The sequence below is a fragment of the Cololabis saira genome, chromosome 2 (assembly GCF_033807715.1).
Source record: "Cololabis saira isolate AMF1-May2022 chromosome 2, fColSai1.1, whole genome shotgun sequence".
Classification (NCBI taxonomy): Eukaryota; Metazoa; Chordata; class Actinopteri; order Beloniformes; family Belonidae; genus Cololabis; species Cololabis saira.
In genome coordinates this window covers 2,139,429-2,150,530 of record NC_084588.1, presented here as the reverse complement: position 1 = coordinate 2,150,530, position 11,102 = coordinate 2,139,429, and the positions used below count along the sequence as shown (strand labels likewise).

General features: G+C 40.8%; 1 protein-coding gene across 1 annotated transcript in view; it reads right to left on the bottom strand.

Annotated features, from left to right (window-relative positions):
* Positions 1-3,478: 3,478 nt before the first annotated feature.
* Positions 3,479-11,102, bottom strand: part of LOC133457015 (piggyBac transposable element-derived protein 2-like) — a 24,276-nt gene continuing 16,652 nt past the window's right edge. The window contains exons 4-5 of the mRNA XM_061735826.1: positions 6,497-7,424; positions 3,479-5,289 (exon numbers count right to left, since the gene is read on the bottom strand). Of these exons, the coding sequence (XP_061591810.1) occupies positions 4,361-5,289; positions 6,497-7,424 (1,857 nt within the window). The 3' untranslated portion in view covers positions 3,479-4,360. The remainder of the gene's footprint in view (positions 5,290-6,496; positions 7,425-11,102) is intronic.

Genomic DNA, 11,102 nt, shown 5'->3' with positions numbered 1-11,102 from the left:
ATCGAAAATGTAATAAAATCCAATAATGTAATAACTTCACCAATAATGTAATAAAATATCTAGATATTGTAATAACATTTTTTACCGATAATGTAATACCTTATTGGGAATTTATTACATTTTCAGGTGTTTTTTTTTTTTTTTTTTCCAAAACCGATAATGTAATACTTGACAAATAATGTAATATATATGTTCATTTTCAGTCTGTATCACCTTATAATGTCATTATTTCCTGAAAATGTAATAACGCCTGTAAATGTAATAAAATTTGCACTAAACTCATTTGATAATGTAATAAAATCCAATAATGTAATAACTTAACATAACATAAAATATCCTGACTGATATTGTAATAACATTTTACCGTTAATGTAATACCTTATTACATTATTTGGAATGTATTACACTTTTTTTTCCAAAACTGATAATGTAATACTTGACAAATAATGTAATATATATGTTCATTTTCATTCCAGAGTTCTACATTTTGTGTTTTAAGTATCTAAGAATGTTATATACGCTGGATTTGAAACACCAGAATGACTATTGGGTTAAATTGCAGACTTTGAGTACCATGTAATAAATTCCCAATAATGTAATAAGGTAAATGTAATAAGGTATTACATTATTGGTAAAAATGTTATTACAATATCCGTCAGGATATTTTATTACATTATTGGTGTCAGTGGTTGACATTTCCCCCAATTTGTGTTTCTGTTTTCCCCGCCTGTTTTCCATCTGCCCTGATTGTTCACACCTGTGTCTCGTTACCCCCTTGTGTATATCTGGTCTTGTCTTTCCCTTGCTCCTTGTGGTTCTGTACCGTTTCCATCCTCCATGTGTCCTGCCAAGTTTTCGGTTTTTGCTCTAGTGTATTTTGTTAATCCTGCTCTGCAGCGTTTTTGGTTCTTGCCTTTTTTTTAAATAAACCCTGTTTTTGCTGAACTCCTGCCTTTGGCTCTCCTGCATCTGGGTCCTAAACAACCCCCCTGTGACAATTGGGTTTTATTACATTTTCAATTGAGTTAAGTGCAAATATTATTCATCATGCTGGATTCACACTGAAAGCGTCAAAAATCGCCTGACGCCTGCGTCGCACTGCTTGGTAGATTCACACTGAAAGCTCCATCACTGTCAACGCCTGCAGTGGGCGGAGTTTTCAAGCTGCGCTGCAGAACTGGAGGGAACAAAGTGCATATAACCTACAGTACATACAGGACTGTCTCAGAAAATCAGAATATTGTGAAAAGGTTCTTTATTTTCTGTAATGCAATTAAAAAAACAAAAATGTCATACATTCTGGATTCATTACAAATCAACTGAAATATTGCAAGCCTTTTATCATTTTAATATTGCTGATTATGGTTTACAGTTTAAGATTAAGATTCCCAGAATATTCAAATTTTTTGAGATAGTATATTGGAGTTTTCTTAAAGAGCATATTGCAGGTTAGGGTTTTTTCAAAAATTATACCTGACCTTATGTGAAAATGACTATGTGAGAAGTTAATGTAGGATTTAATATGTTTTACAAGACATAAGGGCACGCATTCAGAGGAAAAAGTAGCTGATTTTTAGCAAAGCTCCTACAAACCCTTCACCGCGTCATATGACGCAGCACCAGGGAGACGTCTCCACAGCTGCCCCATCTGACTGCGCAGACCCCGTACACACGTAGCCGGGTATCTGCTAAACCGAAGATATTTTCCTACGTTTGGACCTGTCATCCACATGAAAATGCAAATAAACGAATGTTTAAAAAAACTCCGGGCAAAGTGAAGATTTTTGAAAACTCCATTTATGTAGATGCGTGACAGAGACAGAGAGTTTTGCGTTTTCGAACATCACATTATGCTCCAAAATCTGCAACAAATCTGCTCTGATTCTGACGTCTAACATGCGACCTTTGTTCACTACAGAACTAAAGATGATCCACCATCTGTTCTCCAAGCTATTTATTAAATAAATGGTCTCTGCTCTTGAACACCGTTTACTGCGTTACACCGACGCAGAGCCTACGCCGTAGGGTACGCGGCGACGCAGCCCTACGCCGTACCCTACGGCGTAGGGCTGCGTCGATTTAACGCGGCAGCTCCGTGGTGGGACATGGGGAGCGGAACAGATGATCTACAGGTTTGGAATGCTTATGAATGTGGTCTAAAACGCATATCTTCGGTTATGTGTGGAAGGTTTTTTTTTTAACAACGATGTAATGTGGATACAAATTATTTTATAAACGAAGGGGGGGAAATATTCGGTTTTAAAAATACCCGGCTATTTCGGATGCATTTAATCAGAAAAAAGAGAAGATAATAAGCTTGTTTTCTGTTTAGAAAGTACAAACGTAGACAGATTACAAGTACTCACCCATCTTTAAGGAGTTACTTTCGGAGTTTCTTTCAGGAGCACGGGCGGGGGCTGCAGTGAATAAAGGCTGATTTATGGTTCCGCGTAAAATCGACGGCGTAGCCTGCAGCGTAGGTTACGTGGCGCACGCAGCGTTCGGTGTGTCGCCGCGTACCCTGCCGTAGGGTCTGCGTTGGTGTAACGCGGACCTTTTAAAAAGCGAGTTTCAGCTGTCAATCAAAAGAACGTGGGGGCCCTAACGGGTACGTAATTATAAGGCTGTGGCCCGTCATATTGGTGTGAATACACATTCACAACCTCTTCAGTGTCACAACTAACATTAAGATCCATTATTTTTCCTATTGTTGAAATTCACCGCACTCCCTGCCGCCACGTCACTTCCGGTTCAGCTTTTTCAGATGCGGAAGTAAAATACTCTCACAAAAACAACTCTGGAGGTCACTGTAGTATATATTTATGCGTATTTCAATGAAAATTCAGTTCCTACATTATTTTCCTACACATTGATTCACAGGGGTCTCCAACCTGCAATATGCTCTTTAAGCTGTAAACCATGATCAGCAATATTAAAATAATAAAAGGCTTGCAATATTTCAGTTGATTTGTAATGAATCCAGAATGTATGACATTTTTGTTTTTGTAATTGCATTACAGAAAATCACAATATTCTCATTTTCTGAGACAGTCCTGTATATCTATATACAGCGTGCACATCTTCAGTTTCCTATTTCAACAAGAGTGAGTTTGATTCTCCTTAAAACCCTTTAAGGTCCTCACCAAGAAAAAAGCTATGGAAAAATTATTATTGTTATTGGGGCACTAATATCAAGAATCAATGTTTTTTTATTTTTACAGACCCCACAGTTTTTTAATTACAGACCTCTACCAAATGGTTGAGATGCCACTTAATGGTAAAAGTACCTAATACATTATAATGAATGTATAATAACATTAATACGATATTTTAATACCTACAAATACAAAAAGAAAGTAGAAAAAGTCAAATAACTGTAAAACAAGTCATTTTATTAACAATATAGTGCAGTATATAAACTTCTTATCTGTGCTGTGTAAAATAAAATAAATTATTCTAGCACTTTCAAGTCTCTGAAATTAACAAACAAAAAATTTGCATGGGACCTTGCCCAACTTCTCAGCTGTGCTGTGAAAAATATCAAAAGAACATCACTTCTTTTATTGCATAGAACACATTTGAAAACGTTCAGGGCCTTGATTTCTTTTTTCCTCAAAATCAAAAATGGGCCAGCGGGAAACTTGTCCAATTTATTTTTGATGGTATGTTACGAAGCATTCCTGCTTGGCCATCAAGCACAGGAAAACGTTGCACTTCACACATTTCCATCTTGACACGCCCTTTGGGCAGAGGTTGTACCGCCCCCGACTGTCAGTGTGACGTGGCCAATGTCCGTAGTTGTCAAAGCGTATGTCTGGTTGTGGTCGTGGGGCTCTTGGGGGGAGACGTTTCCTCTGAGAGGACGTCTGTGGTGGTGCAGAGGTGGAGGACGGTCGTCCTGGTGGTGGAGAGGCAGAGGAGGCTCGGCCAACTCTGGGCGCTGGCTTTTTGGCTTGCCTCAAACTGTGGGCCACTGCCAGGCGGAACCTTTTCAGGGGCATTGGTTTCTCATTCAGTAGGCCACAGTCTCTCTTGTAGACTAGCCAGGAATTGGAGATGGACAGGTCAAGGGCGTATCCGAACAGAGGGAAGTACCATCGGCGTGACTTGGCTGGGGTCTTCTATAGGTGTACCAGCATGTCAGAAAGATCAATACCTTCCATGTGCTCATTGTAGGCAGCAATGAGTGACGGGCACGTAATGACAACCTTGGCATTTTTATCTTTGCACCACCGTTTGACAGTTGAAAGAGGCTTCACCCCGTAGGCGTTGCTCAGGAGGGTGACACATTTATTGTCATACCATTTCACTGCAATCACCCCTTTTTCCAATTTATTTTTGATGGTATGTTACGTCCAATTTATTTTTGATGGTATGTTACAAAGCATTCCTGCTTGGCCATCAGGCACAGGAAAACGTTGCACTTCACACATTTCCATCTTGACACACCCTTTGGGCAGAGGTTGCACCGCCCCCGACTGTCAGTGTGACGTGGCCAATGTCCGTAGTTGTCAAAGCGTACGTCTGGTTGTGGTCGTGGGGCTCTTGGGGAGAGACGCTTCTTCTGAAAGGACGTCTGTGGTGGTGGAGAGGCGGAGGAGGCTAGGCCAACTCTGGGCGCTGGCTTTTTGGCTCGCCTCAAACTGTGGGCCACTGCCAGGCGGAACCTTTTCAGAGGCATTGGTTTCTCATTCAGTAGGCCACAGTCTCTCTTGTAGACTAGCCAGGAATTGGAGATGGACAGGTCAAGGGCGTATCCGAACAGAGGGAAGTACCATCGGCGTGACTTGGCTGGGGTCTTGTATAGGTGTACCAGCATGTCAGAAAGATCAATACCTTCCATGTGCTCATTGTAGGCAGCAATGAGTGACGGGCATGTAATGGCAACCTTCGCTTTTTTATCTTTGCTCCGCCGTTTGACAGTTGAAAGAGGCATGACCCCATAGGCATTGCTCAGGAGGGTGACACATTTGTTGTCGTACCATTTCACTGCAATCACCCCTTCAGCAGACTGGTAATCAAAAGCTCCACGTCCTCTCTTCTTCAGGTCTTTGTCTTCCATCAAGGTAGCTCCGCCAATGCGGTTTGATCGGACAGTGCCGACGCACTTGATGCCCAGATTTATCTCCAGGCTGTGGACCAATTTGAAACTTGTAAAGTAGTCGTCACAGAAGACGACTGAAAGCCGTGGCTGTGTTATGGTTTTGCATAGCGTTGTCACCACTTTGCTCCCTAGAGGTAGCTGCCGCTCCTCCTCACTTAGGTCACGATTGAAGAATGTGGACGGCCCTGTGGAGAGGCGTTGCAAATTAGGCCCAATCCCAATACACCCCCTACTTTCTTCCACTAGCCCTCCCTCACTACCACTACCCCTAAAAAAGAAGCCACAGATTTTAGGGCCCTTGTAATCTTCCCAGGGCCCTGTCCCAATACTCCCACTATTCCTACTTTTCAGCACCACCCCTAAATTTTGCTTGCTCCGTCACTGTGTCGTTTACGTTCGGGTACGTAAGCGACTGCGTAGTTACGTTTGCACATACGTCACACCATATCAGGAAGCCCAGAGCTAGAAGCTGTTTTAATTTCAGCTGTAGCGCTGTTAATATGCCACTTTATTAAGTTTTAATATTTTTTCAGGCGTAAAAGTAACCGTTAAGATCCCCAACCTGGGCTCAGTTTATCCAAATAACGCCTGTTAAGAAATTTAACAATTGTAGCTACGCCTGTTAAAGGGGACCTATTATGAAAAACAGGTTTTCTCTTGCTTTAACATATATAAAGTGGTCTCCCCTCACCCTGACAACTCAGAGAAGGAGGAAAGCAACTAAATTCTGCAGGGTCTGTACAGCCGCCCGGAGGATCCTTCCAGTGTCATGTGACTTTTACGGGCCGTTCAGATTTGTGCATTTTCGTTATGTAAGCAAAATGCAAACCACGCCTCGGTCTCCTCCGCTGCTGAAAACACGCCCACAACCAGCTCCGCCGTCATTGTTCTGAAGCGATGGCTGTTTCAACAACGAGGGACAGTAAAAATTATGTTTTTGCATCGACACTTACCCTCATAAAAGGATCAGTTCCAACAGCACGGACCCGGCAACTGCACACGAGTCAGTGGTAAGAACGTTATTTTTTTATGTTATTTATATTTGTCTACAAGTATGATCTTTGCATGGGCTAAGTATTTAGATTAGCTCCGGTGAACGACGAAAAGCATTCTGGGAATTTTTCTGGCCCTAGATCAGCTAGTGTGCATCTGGGCCCCTAGACCCCTAGATATGTGCACTCCCCCTAGGTGAAAAGAGGAATTGGGACACCACTACCCTCACGGCAACGCGCAAAATTTAGGGGTAGTGCTGAAAAGTAGGGGTAGGGGGGGATTGGGACAGGGCTTTAGCATCAAGCTACAAAAACTCAACACAGTGCATCTGGCTCTTGTGGATATGAATAATACAATTCCAACGTTACACCATGTAAAATAAACTTTACATTACTTTACCTTGATAGAGCAGTAAATCGTGGATGATGCCAGATGGGCTGGCACGGCAGAAGATTTTGTAGCCCCACTTGTTAGGTTTATTGGCGATGTATTGGCGGAGAGTGCCCGCCCTTGTGCCTTTATATGACACCATGACTTCATCCACACTTTGCTTGTAAGTGGACGGGATGAGGAGACACTGCTCACGAAGCATCTCAAAAAGGGGCCGGATCTTGTAAAATCGGTCGGGGTTGCCATCACACTGCTGATTATCATTGAAGTGAATAAAACGACGCAAGAGCTTGAATCTCTTCTTCGACATGATGTCGGCTGTCACGTCGAAACGTGAATCGAGGTCCCAGTAGTCGTCGATTGCTGGGAAGTTGAAAATCCCCATGAAGAGTAGCATTGCCAGGAAATCTTCAATCTCTTCAGGGCTAGTTTCGATTGGGTCGCCCAATTCTTGTGCAGAGTACAGATTGGTCTGTACAGCAATATGTTGAATCATCTCGTCGGTGAACAGTGTTTTGAAATACTGGAAGGGTGTTTTAATTGCGTCAGGGAGTACAAAACTTGAATCAGGAGCCTGGAATTTCCCAATATCAGTATGATTCCAGATTCTCCTTGTGCCTGTCTTGGATCCTGAGGAATGCCTTGGGTCCGGGGGATCGTCCAGCTCTTGCATGTGGACGGTTTTTAGTTGGTTTTTCCCTTTTTTCTTCTTCTTACGGGGCGGTGCTGTAGAAGATGTGCTTGGCATTTCCTCCTCATCCAAGGATTCAAAGGAATGATCCCCGATCACTTCTGCAGCTGATTGTGCGGGCAGATAATCTGGATCCTCTGTTTTGTCTTCTTCATCACTCAGATCAGCGTCAGAGTCATGAGGATTTTCTGGCACAAGGGCCAGGAAATTGCGTGGCCTTAAACCATAAAATTCTTTTGTGTCCATCTGTTATTTGTAAGACATAGATACAGAAAGAAAGAAAAATCAAAATTATGAATCATGCACTGTTATGACACTAGTAAGTAACATGTTGGTATACCAACAAATGTCAATTAGTTTGATCATATTTACAATGCATAAAACTTCTCAGAAGTGGTAAAAAAATATTCTGATATACCTTTTCTAAAAATACAGGACTGTCTCAGAAAATTAGAATATTGTGATAAAGTTCTTTATTTTCTGTAATGCAATTTAAAAAACAAAAATGTCATACATTCTGGATTCATTACAAATCAACTAAAATATTGCAAGCCTTTTATTATTTTCATATTGCTGATATTGCTGAAAATCACAATATTCTAATTTTCTGAGACAGTCCTGTAATGCAATAACAATAAATGTATGACTAGTAAACATTCATACATTGTTTTACTTTACTGTTATACTAAAAATTGTAAATGAATTATGCTAGCATCACAACTTTGACCATAAAACGACAAATCAACGATTTGGCTGAGCATGTTTGTTAAACAGTAAGAAAATCCTCCTTAAAGCAGCACAACGTAACTTTCAGCTTTTCTGAGTTTGGTGGCATCTTGTGGACAAAATCGGTAGTGTTTTACCAGAAAGAACACTACGTTTCCCATGAGCACTAGCGCGTACAGCCGGAAAACTCCTGTCCCGTCGCTGCATTTGTTTTGATGAGAGGAGACGGGATGCTTTTCTGTTTCACCAAGTGAACAGACAGAACGCAAAAAAAAAGATGTTAAACTGCTGGAAAGGAAGTGGAATTTACTTGGATACCTTAAACAAGGAAGCCAGGGAGCGGTATATGCAGAAAATAATGATTATTAACGGTCTGGATCCATATGAAATCCCTAAGAGATCCCTGAATCCCTTAAGAGCCATGTGTTTCAATAAATTTGTATAATAGTACAACATACACTACATGTTTTGTATCCCTCTTACGTCTCTTTTCTTTTTTTTGACTGCTATATTATGTGGAAGAGGCTCCGAAGCGTGAGCAATATTTTTGTTTTTCTCGTGAGATTATTTTTTTCCTCTGCAGCTACAAATAGAGTTAATATTTTTTCCTCAACAAACTAGTTTTTTTATCTGAAGATTGGGGTTAATTGCTCCGCAGAGAGCTGGCCAGCAACTGCGTTTAGCTGGAGAGTGGTGGAATAAAACCCCTGTTTTGATCCGACGCCCGTCTGTGTGAGTGTTTGTGGTTTAAGGCTGTTTATGGTTCTGCGTTAAATCGACGCAGAGCCTACGGCGTAGGGCACGCGGCGACACGCACCGTACGTTGCGCGTCGCCACGTACCCTATGCCGTGGGTCTGCGTCGATTTAACGCAGAACCATAAATCATGCTTTACTGTGTGTTTGGTCGTTACAGCCGCGATCCAAAGCGAGCCGACGGCTCTTTCACTCTTTTACTTTGTTATATCAGATACTTGGCCTCCGGGGTTCTGCCTCCGAGCAGGAAACCGTTGAAAAGTTAAACCATTAGGGTCTTTTCCCCACGTCTGTTGTGTGGAGCTGCTGCAGCCACAACACAGCAACAGCTTCTGCGGAGCTCTGAGCTCCACGCCCCGCCCATTTTCGCTCGACTGCGAATCGGGAAGGAGGGGGAAGTGACGTATGCCGTAAAGCAGTCAAAGTCGTAACGATTTGTAGTTTTTTAGTGTGGCAGGGTTCCTACCATGCTCCTCAAAGTTACATAGTGCCAGTGAAGGTGATACAGACTCCCTCAGACCATGACAGAGGTGTCATTAAACCTGTTGGAAGTTGATGTACCATCACAATGACTCTGGAAATATGATATTAAGGTGGAAAAGTTACGTAGTGTCGCTTTAACCAGGCTGGTCCTGGATCAACATCAACCATCATCGTTGTTCCCGGTGAAGCTGCAGTCTGTCTGGTGAACACTGACACACCGGGTCGGAGCAGATTTGGTCATAATGTTGTGATTAATAAGCACGGTTTTTAATCATTTTGCATTGGATCGATGTAGCAAATAAAATCGTTGGGACCATCCAGCTCCTCAACCATCAGTTATCGTGTCACATGAGCAGTTCAGGTCAAAATGGCAGTCAAATCAGCAAAAATGTCAATTTGCTGGATGAAATACAGGACTGTCTCAGAAAATGTTGTGTCCTTATGTACTGTCCTGTGTAATTGTAATTTGTATTATGTGTTTTGTTTTAATGTAAAGCGTCTTTGAGTGCCCTGAAAAGCGCTATATAAATAAAATGTATTATTATTATTATTATTATTATTATTAAGAATATTGTGATAAAGTTCTTTATTTTCTGTTATGCAATTAAAAAAACAAAAATGTCATACATTCTGGATTCATTACAAATCAACTGAAATATTGCAAGCCTTTTATTATTTTGATATTGCTGATTATGGTTTACAGTTTAAGATTAAGATTCCCAGAATATTCTGATTTTTTTTTAGATAGGATATTTGAGTTTTCTTAAACTGTAAACCATGATTAGCAATATTAAAATAATAAACGGCTTTCAATATTTCAGTTGATTTGTAATGAATCCAGAATGTATGACATGACGTTTTTGTAATTGCATTACAGAAAATCACAATATTCTAATTTTCTGAGACAGTCCTGTATATTAATTCCTGATAAAATAAGTGTGTTAGTGCACAGCTCTGCTCCTGTACGCATGTGAATGAGTGTACGTTTGTGTTTACATGAAAGTACAATCTGCATTGAGGCTTCTCGCTTCGGGAATCCCGGTCTGTGATTGGACGCTGCCTCGGCGTCCAATCAATGCTGCTCATTTGCATAAAGTTGAGATTTTTCAACTTCAAATTGACGCTCTGGACGCCTCCAACCCGCTGCTCCCGACGCCTCCGACGTCTCCGACGTCTCTCGCAGCGCCCGTTACGCTTTCAGTGTGAATCCAGGGTGGGTCTCTACTAGGGGTGTAACGATACACTAATCTCACGATACGATACAATACACGATATTGAGGTCACGATAACGATACGATATTATAGCAGTATTTTTTTAACAACCTTGAATGAGGAACATATGACTGGAAAAAATGGTCTTTTATTTGAAAGACACAAAATACAAAACAATGCTGTGCGTTTGCCCTATTGTTACAGTTTGTAATGCTTTATAACTGTTTAAGTTTTAAAGAGAAAGCCAGGCCAACCATTTTCCACAAACTGAACTAAAAGTAAATGTCAGGTTTGCATTATGCATCTTCAGTTTCATACAAGTACAAATATTTTGCCACAAACTGAATAGTTTCTCTCATGTATGATTTTACTTTTTTCTTTTCCAGAAATTTAACAACTAAAATTAAATACATTTTTAAAAGTAAATAAATAAATACAATTTTACATCATAAAAAAGACTGATTCATGCTCACCTTATAAGTGTAAGAGGAGATTTATTTTTGTTAAGAAGGTTATTTTGGTAATTCAGGGTTTATTATTTTATAAATATATTCTTTATATTCTGATGTAAATCAGGGACTATAATGACACTAGTCAGTTTATCTGTAGTGATTAGTTTATGTATCCAATACAGTACGGCACTAGGTGCTGTGTTGATGTTCTAAAATCCTACACTGTTGAGGGACATTAAAGTACACTGGAACTCAGCAGAAGTTGTCCCCGTGTTTATCCTACTCACCACCCCAAAA